The sequence below is a fragment of the Eucyclogobius newberryi genome, unplaced genomic scaffold, assembly GCF_026437365.1.
Source record: "Eucyclogobius newberryi isolate DKJ021-1_F unplaced genomic scaffold, fEucNew1.0.hap1 SCAF_17, whole genome shotgun sequence".
Classification (NCBI taxonomy): domain Eukaryota; kingdom Metazoa; phylum Chordata; class Actinopteri; order Gobiiformes; family Gobiidae; genus Eucyclogobius; species Eucyclogobius newberryi.
Genome location: NW_027315801.1, coordinates 4,484,044 through 4,502,218, shown reverse-complemented (window position 1 = coordinate 4,502,218; position 18,175 = coordinate 4,484,044). Strand labels below are relative to the sequence as shown.

The 18,175-nt window shown below is 40.6% G+C and overlaps 1 protein-coding gene across 1 annotated transcript; it reads left to right on the top strand.

Moving 5' to 3' along the window:
- The first annotated feature begins 4,350 nt into the window (after positions 1–4,350).
- actr5 (actin related protein 5) lies at positions 4,351–11,942 on the top strand. Its single transcript, XM_072448789.1, has 9 exons — positions 4,351–4,773; positions 5,952–6,190; positions 6,710–6,879; positions 7,114–7,331; positions 8,461–8,622; positions 9,611–9,715; positions 10,554–10,693; positions 10,775–10,907; positions 11,491–11,942. The coding sequence occupies exons 1-9, from the start codon at positions 4,375–4,377 to the stop codon at positions 11,803–11,805; spliced, it is 1,881 nt and encodes a 626-aa protein (XP_072304890.1). The 5' UTR covers positions 4,351–4,374; the 3' UTR covers positions 11,806–11,942.
- The last annotated feature ends 6,233 nt before the right edge of the window (positions 11,943–18,175 follow it).

The window sequence follows — 18,175 nt, the reverse complement described above, 5'->3', positions numbered from 1 at the left end:
ATGATGAATTAAGTCTTTGTTCATGCTTTATTATGGCTAGTGTAGATTTTTATCCTTGTATGTTAATCATTTAAAATATATTCTATCCTTGTGTTTCGGAACGGAACGGAAGACTTTGGACTAAATGGGACTCATTTGTGGACAAGATGTGCTGTAATCTTTGTATTATTTATTGGATATCTTGATTTTGTTTAGTTGTTCTCTGTGTCATGTTCTTTGTTTTGTGTTGTATGTGTTTGAATTGAAAATTGTCTGGGGAGAAGGAAGTCTGGGAGTCCCTGCTCAGACTGCTGCCCCCGCGACCCGGCCCGGGATAAAGCGGCAGAAAATGGATGGATGGAAATAAAATAAATGAAATAAATACATTCATATTTTGACATGGAGAAAGTCTTCAAAATGTTGCCTGGAACAAGAAACTGAAACCTTCCCAGTAGATTATCCTTTGTTACTTAAATTATTTCAAGAACAGTCCTTTTGGCTTTTTGGCTACACTGAAACAGAGCACAGGATTATGGTCTCTGTAGTATTAGCTGCAAAACAAAGTATTTTACGAGGAATAAAAAAAATAATTCAGATGTAAAAGGTATGAGAGGCTTAAGATATATTTGGTTTTGAATTGCTTTTGTCCTAATTTGCCATCCTTCTGAAGCCCATGGATAAGAACGTCTCCGTCCTCTGTCTCGTCTTCACAGTCTGTTCACAAAATGGAGTCAGACTGGCATCGCTTCATGGGGGGGGGGGCACTCCCAAAGCGCTTGTAGCCTATTAGTTATCATCATCTCTGACTGTTTGACAAGCACAACAAGCTGGAGAGAGAGAGCGGAGAATGCACAATGTCACGTCTTACCCCCAGGAGCAAACGACAACAAGCCTCACGACCGTGCATGTGCGGGCGGGTAGTTATCACATCGTGGGGACTCGGAAAACAAATAAAACTAATCAGACCCCTATGACAAGGTAAATCCTTTATTATTAGAACAAAAACATGATTTAGATTTCAGATGTTGGTTGAAATAGGGTTGCATGTCTTTCTAATTATGGGTTGGTTGGATAGAACCTGTGGTAAATATTTATCATAGTTTTACATCAGTCTAGTGGCAGTTTGTAAAAAATAAAACATAAAGTTCCCTCTGTGATGTCATCAATAAGTGACGCTCCATCCAAAATGCAGGGACAATTTAAATGTGACAATTTTCTGACAGCTTAAACACTCTTTCAATCACTCAAAATAAAGGCGTAATTATTTTTCAAATCCTAACTATTGTGTAATTTATATGGATTTTTGGCTCTTGTTTTTAGTCTGGTTTCTAAGTAACAGTTGTGGGATTATCTCTCCTTATTTTTAACAATATATTATTTCACAAACATGTTAAAGTGCAAGTAGAAGTCGAGCTCTGTCTATGTCATCAGTAATAATGATAATAAAAATCAATAATTCCATCAAAAATGCAGAAACAATTTAGCCACAGCATTTTTTCGTCAGTTTACTTAACAATTTAACAAAGTAAAGGTTTCATCATGTAAGATATTATTTGTCAAATCACAATTATTTTATAAATGATGTGTGATGTGTTTTGGCCTTTGTTTATAGTATGGTTTCTACATAACGTTTGTGTTTATGTCACATCTGCGTTTTAGTGAAATGTGTGGTCGAACTAACCTATGCTCTTCAAGGTTAGGCAAGTACTGTGTATTATGTCTAAGGGTATCAGTCTCCAAGAAATGAATAAAGTCAATGTAACGTCCCCAAGAAGGATGGAAACCCAACGTGTGTGTGTGTGTGTGAAGGGGCAGCGCTGACCCAGATCTGCTTATTACCATCATCATGAAGAGGAGGAGGTGGATGAGGAAGTCACTGTGAGCTTTGTGCCAGAGCAGTGAACTGTAATAGCCATGACACACCATTCCGACTCACATGACCCCTCCGTCTCCCACCCACCTCCAGCATCAGCTCCTGACACCCTCCCAGGCACCCACCCAGGCACTCACCCGGGCACCCTCCCAGGCACCCACACAAGGACACTGGGAAGAGGTGGAGTCTCTATAGGTCAAACATCACCTCAGGATTATACGCAGCTCACTCTTTCATGTGTTGTGCGGCTGCTTTACTACTCATAAATATCGGACTGAGATTATTGAGGTACTGCAAATATCGACATTCCATTTGAATTCAAAAGAGACATTCTGCAAAACCCACTCTCATGATCTTTTAACCTTGTTGCAACCGTGTTTCCTCATCATCATTTTACTAAAAGTTTTATTTTGATTGATTCCAGATCGTTTGAGTTAATCCTGTTTTTTCCTGCAACTGAGGCTTGAGTGCTCAGAAAATACCTATTTTCACCTATCCCACATCCCCGCCCACATCCTGTACTTAGTTGACATTATTCAAAAAAGAAAAGAAGGCTACAAGTGAAAGATATAGGGTTCGAAGTTGTTCTGAAGCCATTTTTCAAAAATAAAGAATATGCTGTTTGTAACGTTGAAATGCCACTATGAAGAGGCAGCGTTTATCAGTTCTGCAGTGCAAACAATAAAACCAGGCCAGACCAAAGAGAAACAAAATAAGAAAAAATACAATTACAAAACAAGGAAGGTGGTGGCATCCAACAAAAAGAAGGTTGAAAGCCCATTAAGTCCAAAATAAGAGATCCATTTAGTCCATTGTTTGTCAAAATGTTTCAGTTTTGTAGTTTTCAATGGTTCTGTTACTATTACCATACTAGGCTGTTTTAGAGCAATATTGCTCTAAAACAATGGTCACTTTGCCCGGGCAAAACGGGATGATTACTTTATACTACTTTTTGATTTTTCACTCTGTATCTTGTTTTTATTTGTTATAATATAAAATAACAAAATAAATTAGAACAAATTAAAGAATGTACCTCATTTCTGGTGTTTAGAGGCAATAATTTAGATCGTGACTCATGTAGATCCTCCTCATCTGACTCCTCTGGATGTGGAACTTGCATCCAATCCAATATTTTACACGGTTTTCAATCAATTACTGCAGAAAAAGATAGCTACAGTGCCCTCTGGTGGAATTTTATACAAGTTGCAAAAAGTAAAGTTTAGCAACTTGATCTTTTTCCAGATGTTGTAGTCACAAATACATTTGTCAAGGCAAAAATGTGTGTAAGATATAACATAAAACAGCTTATGGTCGTAAAACGTTTAAAGAAAGCTGTAATCCACTTCAAATTCAGTCAAATCCACAATTCTGCGAAGAATCAGGATCAGTTTGTGCTCCAAACACACACACATTTGTCTTCTAAAACGCTGTTTCTCCTCTGCACATGCTCAGTTAGGGCTTCACTTCACTTCTTCTCTGCACATGCTCAGTTAGGGCTTCACTTCACTTCTCCTCTGCACATGCTCTGTTAGATTCCCACACAGGTTTATTCAGAGTGATTTGAGCTCAGATCCATGGGTTTGAGGCTGTGTGGTCCTCAGAGCACATGTGCAGACCTCTAAAAGAAGCTGCTGTCCGCTCTGGTTCTAAAAAGCTTGTGTTAGAGAGCGGTTCATGAACGGGCCTCTGAACACGACCACAGACTGAGCAGCTGCGAGAGAAGAAGAACCAAGCTTCCCGTAATACTGCTCAGTGGCCTGTAGCGGCCACTAAAATACAGGCTTATTTGCATATATTTTGAACCAATTTAAATATAGTTGTGACACACGGTAATTTTAGATTTGCTTGCCTTGATTGCCCTGACCGCATACCACTGATGTATGAATGCAGTAGCATGCAGTGACTTTTATGGATTGGCAAGCATATTTATTTGACATTTTATTGATTAATTTTACTGTCAGGCTCGCCCTCTTGTGTTAGGTCTTATTTTTGCATCAGTTGTGTTATAAAACAGTAATGGCAGCCTTGTGTTCGGAAGAGAAAGGAAATGTAGGACTCACGTCAACAACACAAAGGGAGTGTCGGAAATAATATAGGTTGTACAATAATGTTGATTATTGTTAAAGCAAGAGTACCCTAACGAGTTCCTTACTTTTATAACATAGTAGCGCAGTAACGTAACACGTTTATTTTCCAGGGCAGTAACGAAGTAATGCTATCCAACACTGCTTGTCATCCTCATCTACACCAAACAAGAGACTTGTCGGTTGTTCAGGTTAAGCAAGACCTGTACTAGGCTGAGTCCTAGTAATTACTGTCTTCCAGATAGGATTTTAACCAATTAAGGGCAGTCCCAACGCTATAACTGCTTGCCATTTATATTTCGATTTTTTTTTTTTTTTTAGAAAAATAAAATAACCATTTATTTTAATATTTCCGTCAGTGACACCGCCAACTCGGAACTATAATTTAGTACTTTACACTTTCCAGTCGGCTGTATTTTGAAGTAACACGTTTCCAAAATGGCGGCTCCTGCTCGAGAGAAGCCGCCTGTGTGCCAGATATTCACGTTTAATGACTCTAAAACTTCCCCAGACCCGTTCTATGAGCTGCCGGCCTGCTGTTTGAGCCCGGCCCCGGTGCCCATAGTCATAGATAACGGCTCGTTCCAGACGCGGGCGGGTTGGGCAGTGTCCGCACCGGAGCTGAAGCTGGACTCTCCCCGGCTTTGCTTCAGGTCTGTGGCGGCGCGGAGCAGAGGAGCCGCCCGCAGTGAGACGCAGATCGGGAACGACATCCCGAGCCTGGAGCCGCTGCGGTGGCTGCTCAAGAGCCAGTTTGACCGGAACGCGGTGGTCAACTTCGAGATCCAGGAGCTCATCTTCGACTACGTGTTCAGCCACATGGGCATTAGCTCCGAGGTCAGGAGGGCTGTCCTGTCTCTGTTTTAGAGGGAAACAAACAAATACAAATAAAACAAATAATAATAAGCACGGACCTTCTTGGGTCGTAGGGCTGGGCAACTAATAGACTTTTAATCAAGATTCTAATCCTCAATGATCACTAGGGCTAATCGAACAATCATTTGTAATTGACTATAAACATATTCGTAGTTTTTGATTGTTACAATTGTTATATACAGACTCTTTTTTCTAACAAAGACAGCATTATTAAACCATTATTAAATCAAAATGTTGAAAACGAACACACAATATCTGATTTTCATTCAAGTATACTTTTATTTGTAAATATGATTTTCATTCAAGTATACTTTTATTTGTAAATATGATTTTCATTCAAGTATACTTTTATTTGTAAATATTCTCTATAAGACTTCACCTCTACCTTTATTTAGTTGATAATGTATCTATTTACATACGTATATATGTAAAGGTCTCAATATACAATAGAAATTATTATTTGACTAATCAACTAATCACTGAGCAGAGTTCAGAATTTTAAAAAGCTGTTTCTATTCAGGAAATAAATCTGGAAATAATTTGTATTTGCTTTTAATAAGACTGTGATTGACCAATACAAGGTGAAAAAACAGATTATTCATTTTTATCGCATCAGTCAGGCGTCTCAGCACAACAATATTTCCTTATTGTATTTTGTGTTGTCAATTTTTTTTTTTATTTTATACAAAGGAAAAGGTTTGATATTTAATGCCAATTTTAGTACCATAATGAATATTGATCAAGTAAGATTTAGTTTTCATCCATGTTACCATGTAGTCTTCTTGTTCTAATTTAGATCAAGATCATTCTAAAACTGTTTAAGAAAGGTCAAATATTGTCCTATTTATGCAGTATGAATGAATAGTAGTTTCGATACTAGTTTTAGTATTGGTGAATACCTAATTTGTGATACTTTTGAATTTGGGGTCTTTCTGCGGGTTCTCGCCCTGTGCCTCCTCCAACTGCTCTTTGGAGGATAAGCATGAAAGGGCCAACTAGACACTCAAGAATAAATTCTTTGCTTCAGATCTGAAGATGGCACTGATAGAAGGGTGGGTCAATGCTGGGTCAATGGGTCAAACAGTAAAGTTAATCCATCCTTACCTTAACTGCTAAAATGCTTACCTTCTGTGTCCCAGGGCAGCGTGGAGCACCCGATGGTAGTGACCGAAGCTCCTTGTAACCCTCTGCACTGCCGGCAGATGATGTCCGAGCTGTTATTCGAGTGTTATCGCGTTCCCTTTGTGTCTTATGGCGTTGACAGTCTGTACAGCTTCTACCACAACAACCTCCAGCAGCACACAACGACTCCTCACACCGGCATCGTGCTGTCGTCTGGGTACAGCTGCTCGCACATCCTGCCCGTCATCAACGGCAGGTGAGGGCCTCAGAGCTGCATCGGTCTGTGCACTATGATCGTATTAGATGACACAAGAATGGTTCTAATTTAGTTTGTGAAGGGACAATGTACAGAGACATTAAGCCCATAACAACAGATGTTCCGCACCAGCTTAGCGATAAATGGCTTGTTTCCTTTTGTAGACCTTATAGTTTTCATTAGAAATCTAATGATATATCGGAATAATAATTACTACTGAAATTATAGTTGACTGTTGGTTAATTATTATCGATAAGACGTCGCCATTAATATTGCTATTTGTTTTTTGTGAAAGTACGGCATGCGTCGCGTGATAGAATTCCATTGGATCAGAGACATATTATTTCTACAGGAATCACCAGAAGAGTATATAATGAAGTAAAATACCTAGTGCATATTTTCTACCTCACTTTGTCTTATAAATTAATAAAAAATAATAAAAACTGTAAATGTAATTGACTGTTTGTCATCTTGGCAGTCTTGTCTCAGTACATGTCATTAATTTGGTCTGTCTGTCAGGGTGGATGCGCTGAACTGTAAACGTGTGAATGTAGCGGGGAGCCAGGCCGCAGCCTACCTACAGCGCCTCCTACAGCTCAAGTACCCCGGACACATGGCAGCCATCACCTTGAGCCGCATGGAAGAGCTGCTCCACCAGCACAGCTACACCGCAGTGGACTATCACCAAGGTGAGCAGGACTAACACACACATTGCTCTGTGTTATTACTAACATATATTGGTTTTGCCCTGAGAGCGGACATGGGCGGGGATAGGAGAAAAGCTAATTAAAATGTATTTTGCATTTTGCCTAAAATGTCCCCTTTAAATACAACAGTGCTATTTTTCGGTCCTTTAATATTTAATGTTTTGGTAAATAATTGTACACTTTTAACCTTGTCACATTTGTGCAAACCTTCCTCAGAGCTGGAGAAGTGGCGCAGCCCTGAGTTTTACGAGCGTGAGGTGCATCGGATTCAGTTGCCGTTCTCTGGTAAAGTTCCGGGAGGCGTGGTGAGCGTGGAGGAGAGGCAGGAGAGGAAGGCCCAGCAGTTGAGACGCCTCCAAGAGATCAACGCCCGGCGCAGGGAGGAGAAGCTGCAGCAGGACCAGGAGCGGCTGGACAAGCTCCTTGCAGTGCAGGTACAGCATACTAATGTTGGCGAGCCGGGTTCCCACGGGGTCTTAAGAAATCTTACATTTGATATTGGAAATTTAAGGGAGTTTGGTCTTAAATTTGAAGCATCTATTTTTAAGAACTTGCTTTCTGTGCAGATTTATCTAAAAAGAGAGGCAAAGGTGTAAGGTAAATATATAGTATATGTCAAACATGTTCTAAGTGATATTATTAAGGAAAAAACAAAACAATTATTTACACTTTGGCTGGGCAATAATACAATATATATGTATATTTGTAATTTATTTTTTGTGCACCTTGTTTGATGAAGTCAAACTAACTGTGCAGAGACTACTGGTCTTTAAAACAGTCCACTGTTTTAAAGACCAGTTCCTTAGTTTTTCTTCTCCTATCCTTCTATTTAAGAAACTGTAAACTGCAAAACTGCCTTCAATTAGATGTGTGTCATCTAATTTAGTTTAGTTTAAATTAAACTTAGTTTTATTTATTTTTTTACATTGGCAATTATTAACTTTTATCATGTGTGTCTATTATTTCTGTAATTTTAAATTAAATGTCATTCTGGAGTCTGTCTCTCTATGGCAGAGGTCACCAACCTGGTGCCCGCAGGCCCCCGGGGGACCCTTTGGGTCTCTCAGTCGCCCGAGTGGACCTGTTCTAAATGTAGAACAACTCAGCCAAAGCTTAGGGTTTCACCTGGAGAGGAGCTGGGGAGGAGCTGGGGTGGAGCTGGGGAGGGACTCACACAGGGCTGAACCTAATTTACAACTCTGAGCGAAATAAAATGCATCAAGTTTAGAACAGACATGTTTGTGATTTCAGCCCTGACACATTTTTAAAAAGGTCAATAAATTACTATGGAAAATATCACAATAAATGATTGTATATTGGAACTAATTGAAGGATTATTCCACTAAACCATAAAAATAAATAAATAGCATAGTGAAACACTTTCTTAAGTTAGTTAATATTATTAATGAGTCATAAATGTTAATTAATTGACCCTCAACAACTTAAATTCAAATTTAAAACAAAACCGTCAAGGAAAGGTTCCCATTAGTGCAAAGAAAATCTCCCAAAAAGCAGTACAGCTCCCTACAGTACAGCCTACTGTATCTGTGTGTGCGTGTGCAGGAGCTGCTGGAGGACGGCTTTCTGGAGCACTTCCACAAGAGTCTGGTGGAGCTGAACATGGACTCGGCCCAGGAGCTGCAGTCTTACATCCACAAACTGCAGCTGTGTGTGGAGCAGGGAAGGCTCAAGCTGCAGAGCGAGGTCGCCGAGGGCAAGGCCGAGGTGAGACATACACACAGACACACAGACAAACACATAAACACACACATAGACAAACACACGTATAGACTCACACAGACATACACATAGACACACACATAGACAAACACACATAGACTCACACATAGACACACACATAGACAAACACACATATAGACTCACACATAGACTCACACATAGACTCACACATAGACTCACACATAGACTCACACATAGACAAATACACACATAGACTCACACATAGACTCACACATAGACAAATACACACATAGACTCACACATAGACTCACACATAGACAAATACACACATAGACTCACACATAGACTCACACATAGACAAATACACACATAGACTCACACATAGACTCACACATAGACTCACACATAGACTCACGCATAGACTCACACATAGACACACATAGACACACACATACTCTCCAACCATATCATAGTACAACATATATTTGAATAAAGTACGTATATCTATACAGTAGTTATTTTCTGATTTAAAAAAGAATAATGCAGCAATTAATAATTATTTTAGTAGTAGTCAACTACCGTAGTTATACTAGTTATAAAAGTGTATAAAATCATATTTCTTTGCATTTTCCTGGTTCCTTTTGAGGTCTATTCATGCCTCTCTTGAACCTTAGACATTTCCAGGAACATTTTGGCACATTTCTGATGGATTACCAAACTCATCTCCTCGCCATGACACACACTTTACAAAAGACCAAAAGTTTACACGAGGCCACTCTTACACGTCAAGTCCGATCTGCAAATCCTTCAGTTTTTTGACACTAATGAGGTTGCGCGCACAGAATTAAAGGGTACCAAAAGCCTAAACTCGATCCCACCAGAGTACAAGCTGTATTCAAATTCACCTTCTGCTAATTACCCGGACTCGTCACATCTCGGTGTGTGTGGGCCTGCATTGAGCCCAGCTGACAGTGCGCCCGCCCGGGGGCATCCTCTGGCTCTCGTCCCTCAGGTTTTGGAGCTGGAGCAGCCCTTAGACGAGGTAGACGCAACGGGGCTGATGGATCCTGACTTCCCGGAGGAGACGCTGCCAGAAAAGCCTGCTAATGTAGTCCAGGTATTTGCATAAGGACACCCACACACTTTTAAACTCTACTGGAGCAAAACTGTGAAGCAAAACTGCACCTGCGTTTAATTAATGGACAAATATTAGGTATTTTTTCTATCTTTATTGGCCTTTAAACATGCTCTTGAGTACTTTTACATTGTCATCTTATGTTTTAGAACCTACTGGACACATTTCACAAAAATGACTATATTGCGCTTTTAATCATGTTCTAACATTGTTCTCATCAAAAACATACCTGGAAGTTGTATTTAGCTTCATTCACACTCGTTTGATGAATCATGTTTACGAGGTCCTCCCCCTTTGACCCTCAGAAAACAATTTCCCAGTTTTGACGTCATAAATAGAGTTCCAAGATCTTCTGTGCTGTTTTTAAGTCCACAAATCATCACAGACTCGTTCTGAGCATTTCTGCTTCAAATCTCGTTCATTAAAACTGTGTGCTTACGTTAGTATGTCGGGGGCAAGCTAGCTTTACTTATCTCATCTTTGTAGTTCCCTCTGTAGTCAGTAGATGGAGCTCAGAGATAAAGTCAAGTTTGTTTTCAGTATATACATTATTTTAAGCATGTTTAAAGCACTATAACAATACATACAAACAAAGGCATAATATTTAAGATAAGATATTCCTTTATTTGTTCTTTAATGTAAATTTGTGGGCCTTATCACGGATTTTAATGTGTTATTATTATTATTATGATTATTATCATCATCAGTATTAGCTCAAATCTATATCAGACCATCCCTTCAATTAAGCATCTTTGTTTGCTTGTCATTAAAAAAAGTGTGTAAGGCGATTATTTACAGAGTGTTTGTGTTTGTTTGGCAGCCTGTGTTTAACCTGGCCGAGTACCACCAGCTGTTCGTGGGCACCGAGCGTCTCCGCTGTCCCGAGGTCCTGTTCCAGCCCTCGCTCACCGGCGAGGACCAGATGGGGCTGATGGAGACGCTGCAATACGTGCTGGACAGGTCGTTTGGATTGTATTATATTAACCGTAACCAGCTCGAATAACCAGTGAAATAATTTTTCTCTTTCTTTTGGCTGTGTAGGTACAGTCGTGAGCAGCAGGAGGCGCTGGTGAGTAACATGTTCCTGACCGGAGGAAACATGCTGTACCCAGGGATGAAGCAGAGGGTGGAGAGGGAGCTGCTGGCCATGAGACCCTTCCAGTCACACTTCAAGGTAACCATAAGTTACAACTCTTTAAACACACATTTTACAGCTGTTTCTTAATCTTAAACAGGCCTTTGTTTTGTATGTTTATTCACACGTTTAAAAATGCTGTTTAGTAAATTTATCTCTTCTTCTTACGCATGATTTTGTCAGCAATGAAAGATTTCAGAAGTACAGCAGACTTTATTGACATTTAATGTAGTACAATATTGAAAAGAGCAGGTGAAGAGCCTGGACAGCACCCAGAGATGCTGTTTGTAAAGTGATATTATAGACTGTGGAAACCTGAAAGTGCTCCTTTGTGATTTTAAAGTCCATACACTTGATCCATACATTGACACCAGCAATTAATTTGTCTTCACTCTGAAGCCTCTTAACAATTGCCAAGCGGCTCATATTTCAGGTAAAAAAAAAAGCTTCATTCACTTCCAACTGTTGCCAGCAGAGGGAGTCCAATACCTAATCCTAGTTCATGTTTGAAAGTTACAAACCATCAGCTGAAGAAATATGCTTCAGCTGATTCAAAAATGTTTACAACAAAAGAAAAACACTCCATGTAAACCCCTTTCTCTTCCTCTGGCGCCGTGTCCAGGTGAGCATGGCGTCGCGGCCCTCCCTGGACGCCTGGTACGGGGCGCGGGACTGGGCCCTGCAGCACCCGGCCGGGCCCTGTGCAGAGGGCTGGGTCAGCAGGCAGGACTACGAGGAGAAGGGGGGCGAGTACCTGAGCGAGCACTGTGCCTCTAACCTCTTTGTCCCGCTGAAGATCGCCAAACCTGCCCCGCCCCCGCCCCCGCCCCCCGCGCGCACCTCCGAGACCACCGCCCCGCCGCCGTTAGGAGCACAGCAGCACCCATCTATCGCCACGGTGACGGCGGGCTCCGACGTCGCCATGGTGAGCTCTTGAACGCGGCCAGGCATGGAAGATGTGAAATCGTTCATATTGAATGCTTTTTGATGGTGTATGAAAAGCCATTTTGGATAATTTGTGACTGTAAATATGTTTTTTTTTATGTTTTTGATATAAATAGTCAAGAAAACTGCTCCTGGCTTATAGTTTTATTGAGCATGTTGATGTATTAATTACTACGAATTATATTTACGAAAGAAAATCTAAACAAATCAGACTTTCCTCTGTGCAGAGCTTGTGGCCACTCAGTACATTTGACAACAGAAGCCCAAAACTACAGAATCCAGAGTCCAGCCATTGGCTTATCTTCCAAAAGGTTCAGAAAGTGCTTCAGTTTTGAGTTTGGACTCATCAGCCGGAACGAGAGCGGGTTGAGTTGTTCACTGAATCCTTATTGGTGCAGTTCAGTGTTGCACCACTAGATGGCTTCAGCACACACATGTTCTTTCCTCTTTATAGCTGCTGCTGTTGGAGCTCTGATTTTCTCCCGGTGAAGTTCAGATGGGTTTTAGTTTTTTAATTTTGCCCTGTGACAAGTTGGCTACTGTCCAGGGTGTACCCCGCCTAAGGCCCAAAGTCACTGGGATAGGCTCCAGTCACCCGCGACCCCGAAAGGGAACAAGCGGTAGAAAATGAATGAATGAATTTTGCAACTGTTCTTCTAAAAATTGGTGTATCCTGTTAATTTCCGCTCCTTAATCACACTTTTACATATTGAATTGAGAAGATTTTTGTACTCGGAGCTCTGTTTTCCTCCTGCACAGGCTCAAAACAAGCTGCGGCTGTAATTGTGATCGGCTCAGACTGAACCTGAGGTTTAGAATGAAAACAATGCTGTTAATAGTTTAATGACTGGACTCGGGAGGGAAAGATTTAGGAGGTGTTTTGAGGTTATTCGAGGTATTTCGGTGTGCAGCCGTTCTGTTGAAGCAGCTTTCTGTCATAAATGGATTGGAGGGAAAAATGACATGAATTGTGCACAGTTGGTTTACGCAATATTTCCAATTTACACAAGCAAAAGGGAGAAAATCACAAATGTTGAGCTTCGTTATTGTTTATTTTATAGCTTTTTTTTGTAAAAGGCCATTTCTTCTTCTACAATCCAACACACACACACACACACACACATTTCACAAACAGTGGAAAGTTATAAAGTACAAAGGCATTACTACTGTTAGGTTTAGATCTCTGTACTTCACTTTAGTACACATTTCAGTGGATTATTTTCACTTTTACTTCACAATTTTGAAAAGCACAGAAAGTTTTATTTTAGCACATTCATGGTGACATCCTGCCGAAAGACATTCAAGTCTTGGCTTTGACTAGACAAAAATATACACATAAAAAGTCTCAAATATTCAATACTTTCACCGAAGTAGATTATTTTGTGATACCTGTAAATTCAGTTAACGTCAGACTGTCTTTTAAGAGAGCAAAGCCGTATACATTTGAATAATTTAGCTGGAGTAAACAAAACGGGAGCGTGTTGTGCCGCTCACCTCGTGCACCCTCGGGTCCCGCCGCGCCCGCTGTTAGGACCAATAAGCCTCACCATTATGCAGAGAATACTGAAGTGTGAGGAGCTGTGAGGAGCTGAGGGCCACTGCAGACACAGGAGCAGCTCAGAGTGTATTTTTAAACACACACGTCCCGCGCTCTGTCCCGTGGAGGCGCCAAGCGGGTTGTGATCGGGACGTGGCCTTGACTACAATTTTCAACTGGACCGAAATGTCCGTTTGGTTTGAAGGCTTCTTTTTAGCACAATCATCATGACATTCTGAGCTCAAGTCCCAGCTTTCAGCAAACAAAAGTATATACAGAAAATCTACTCGGAGAAATGAAATGACTTTCAGACTTGACTTGAAAATGGACAAATTTAAACAACTTTGGGCGAGATGGGACAGTTATGTTGGACTTGGTACGCTGTAACTTTATTTGTGTTTAACTATCTGGTGCCATTATTATTATTTATCATTACTTGCTTGTATCATTGCTACTTTCTGTTGCTCTCAGATTGTGTCCTCAGCTGTTGAGTTTTCTGTGTCTGTCAACAGAAAAACTTAAAATTAACTTGAAAATTAAAAAAAGGATTGGAATTGTTCCTGTTGACCAAAAATCTGCCCAATTCTTTTGATCAAAATCAGTCACAGTTAGCGCTTATACCGTTGTCAAAATCTGAGTGAAATAGCCTCACAGCAAGAAGGTCATGGGTTCGACTCCCGGGCCTTTCTGTGTGGCGTTTAAATGTTTCTCTCTTTGTCTGGGGTTACTTTCCCTCGGTTTCCCCCATCAACCCAAAACATGCAGCACAGGTAAAAGCTACAGTCCTGACCACGACTAGATCAGGATCTGGAGATGGGTTGTCCCTGTTGGATGGGTCAAATGCAGGGGACACATTTCTTTTCTTCTACTGTTGTTGTTTTTTTTTATGTTTTACTTTTACATGAGTCATTTCTTCACGCATGTTTCTTTACTTCTACTAAAGTAACAAAATTGAGTACTTCTTCTTTTTAGCAAAATAAGTTCACTGCCTTTGACCTATCTCTGTTTGAGTCAAATCGTGTAGTTGGGCTGTGACCCGGTTTAGCCTCGTCCATGCTCTTGTGAATGAAGTGTTTGTGTAATCAGCTCCTTTTGTCCCTCTAACATTGTCAAGTCCAGAAGCACCTGGCTCGTACGTCGTTTAAACACACAAACACTGGAAACATTTAAGGAACCAATCGTTTTTGCAGAAAAGGGTCGTTACATTTAGTTAAAGGAGACATATGCTTTTCTCAGGGACTTAATACTGAATTATATAATGAGTAGATCATAATTTATATTTTATTCGTTGTAAAACAATATCGAGCTAAGACAGTTTAATAATAGAAACTGTCCACTGACTTCCTGTCCAGAACTGCAGAACTGTTAAGCCCCGCCTCTTCATAGTGACACTGTAAAACAAGCAGTGGATTTTCACATACGTGTTTTTAGCTTTGTAAAAATGGCTATGTGACATTTTAGAACTGCACATGTGTCACTCAGAATCTTAATTTTTCTTATAATCACAACTAAGTACAGGGATGTGGGCGGGGCTAGAGGGTAGGTGAAAACAGGAATTTTCTGCGTACTGGAGCCTCAGTTGCAGGAATCAATCCAAATACAACTTTGAGTAAGCTGATGATGAGGGGTTGGTGGCTCATATTGGCTTTATTGGGGAGGGACAGTGCAGTGTGAAATGGGGATAGGACTAGGGAAGACATTCAGCAAATTGGCTCAGTGTATAGTTTTCAGAGATCATACATTTACAGTACTTTTACTTGAGTTCCTCTTCCCACTATGAGTGAATCTTAATGCTTTATGTTGTTAATATGGAATGACTTGTATTTTTTGCTCTGCTTCTTCAGATATGATTTAGTTTATCTCCATCTTTTTATTTTTATGTTATTTAATGTTTTGTTCTTCAAAAATTAGTAACTACAACTTATGAATCAGATGTTAGTTTCCTCTAAAGCCTTTTTGGACCACTTTGCATCACTAATATTATGTTGTACTCTTACATGTGTACACTTCGTTGGATGTTCTGTCCTCCATTTGGCTGTCGTGTCCATGAGCAATACACTTTAACCGCTGAACCAGTCATTTACCATAATTATCATAAAAGGCGTGATGTTATTGCTTTGTCTGGAATGTTTCGCAGTATGGCATTAAACTTATCTCCATGGAGACAAGCAGGTCACATCACCAGGCTAGACTTCTAGATCAGATCTGTGGGGCGGCGACCCTGCAAGAATGTATGTTGTTATTTTATCCAATAAAACCTAATTGGGTAAATACACCAGAAAAGGTACATAGTGCATCTTTAAATATTTTGAACTAATGTTAATTAGAAAAAAGGAAACGACTAATACAATAAACAGAGCACAAAGCCTGTACATCATTTCATCGTGTCTTGTTATGAGATCCTTGCCGTTTCTAAAATCCACAAACACTGGAAGTTGAGCAGACGATGGGAACTCGCTGCTGGTGCCAGATGTCCTCCGCTCTTTCTAGGTCTGCTTTGGCCTGCTTTGGTCTGCTTGGGTCCTAAAACAACTGCTTTTGTTTGGCATTGAAACCACTCGCTCCTTTCTTGGCCTCGGCCAAAAAGAAATGCTGGGTACAATAACAGTCCAAAAATGTAGCTTGGCCAGTCCATCCTACTCTCCCTTTAAATGCAAGAGGGTCTGGAACTGGGCGCCCACCGTTATGTTTTTTGAAGATCCAATTACAGCGTTCGTTTGTAGCTCGTGTCCCATGTCCCACAAGCAGAAGACATTTGATCTCGAATATTGTCAGAATAATATCTTACTTGTCCTGATTTGGTCCTGGTTCGTGTACTGTTCGTGTACTGTAAAATGTACTTGATTTTTACATGTAAACAACATGAAAAACAGATGTTGTTTATTTTAAACTCTTAACAGCTCCACGAGTATCGCTCACTCACTTAATGCATTCCCAGCATCCGAAATATTCACCGCCATGAGTATAAAAGCGCTTCTCATGAGTCTCTGAGTTCAGAGCAGTAAAGCTAACAAGCATTAGCATGCTAATGGCGCTGATGCAGAGAAAGCGCTCTCATTTTCACCTGAGATGCTTTTACAATACAACAGTACTGGAGCAAAACATATCTTACTTTATCACATGCAAAAATATCAGGTACACGTTTATATCTTACTTTTATTCTAGGACATTTGTTCATTTGTCCTCGGAACTCTAACCTCGGCGTTTCTATGTTCCAGTGTCAAGTCGGAAAATCTATGATCAATACATAACTGACTGTATGGACTGAAACGACTCAAATGAAACAATAAACCCAAGAAGGCGCTCAAATCAGCCAACATTCAGCCAATTAATTTACGGGCAGTGTTATTACATCTGTAAGTCATAAATCAACATTTGAATGTGAACTTTTGCTTTTGTTGTTATTAGCTCGGCGTAGATGTTAGCAACATTAGCGCAACAGAGCATTTCTAACTGCAGAGGCGAAACGGCAGGTTCACAGACAGCAGAGGGCAGTAGAGAGCAACTAAAAATCAATATTTTAGCTGTCTGATGTAAAATTTTACCCAAACACAGGGCGCAGCCATGTAGCATGAGATGTGAAAGTGTTCCAGGGTGAATTTACAGGTTGGAACTCGGATAATCCAGCCTCCGAGGACGACTGGAATGACCCATTAACGTGGTGTGTGCACGTGGGAAAGCAGCCTATACATACGTGCTTCACTCATTCATTCTGCAGAAATGCTTGTTTCATCTCTGTGTGATTTTTACTTGTTCCTCACGTATGCCTCCATGTCTGTTTCGACACAAACAGACCATACATTTCTCTGATTGGTTAATCTGCCTGTCAATCACTGAACTCCAGGACTACGACATAAGACATGGCCCTGCACTACAAAAGCTGAAAATAATCTCATAAATCACCTATAATTGAATAAAAGCAAGGTATGTTATTAATGTCATACTGTGGAACATTCCAGACAAAACAATACCACCTCAATCTCACACTCATTTCAAATCGCATCTCCAGCTGTGAAGATATCAACATCAACATCAACATCAGCTCCTCTTTTACACTTTGGCAGGAGATCAACCCGTGCCAAGTGTCCACACGACTTTCCAGCACAGTACATGCCCCCAAGTTGCCTAAAGAGCACTGCTGTCAGAGGCATTGTCCCCTGCCCGGGCCCTCTCACTCACAAAGAGCCCGATTGTGTTGAGATGGTGGAGTGTGTGGACAGCTGCCAGCGGCCGGTCCAACGCAGGAAACTGGGACAATCAGTGTGCGTGTGATGTGCCACTGGACAGCCCAACAGACACCTTAAGCTATTGTTTTATTCTGTTTTGATCTTTTATTAGTCACAGATTCTGAAAAAACCCTGTAAAGGCACACTATATAACTTTAAAGTTGTGGATCATGCAAAATTGACTTTTCAGAGCTTTTAACCTACAGTTCCTATTCTGCCCCTCGGATGAGCAGACGGACGGGGCCTACTCACCAGGATGAGTCAGTCTGGTGAGTGCTTCTTGTTTCAGTCCATCCTCCAGGAAGCACTCTGTACCTGTAACATGGTCCAAGATATGGGTGATGTTTTATAACTATTATGTAATGGGTGTTGCACAACACTTCTTATGATCAAATATGCCCTTAGGGTAGACTACTAAACTGAAAAAATATCATAATATGGGATCTTTAAGTATGTACTGTACAATTGTAATGTGGGTTGAATTATTTGCTTTAAATAGACCTGAATAAAAATAAATGTTTAAACACTGAAGAGCATAAATGACTTGAGACGTTGGTCACCCCTCATATAAATGTGCTCCCCCACGTCCAAAATAGAGG

What these genes read in the sequence shown, in the direction of transcription:
- actr5 (XM_072448789.1), top strand. Translation starts at nt 4,375, where the DNA reads ATGGCGGCTCCTGCTCGAGAGAAGCCGCCTGTGTGCCAGATATTCACG. An exon ending in ACATGGGCATTAGCTCCGAG is followed by an intron (nt 4,774 to 5,951) that starts GTCAGGAGGGCT and finishes TCTGTGTCCCAG; the next exon opens with GGCAGCGTGGAGCACCCGAT. An exon ending in CTGCCCGTCATCAACGGCAG is followed by an intron (nt 6,191 to 6,709) that starts GTGAGGGCCTCA and finishes TCTGTCTGTCAG; the next exon opens with GGTGGATGCGCTGAACTGTA.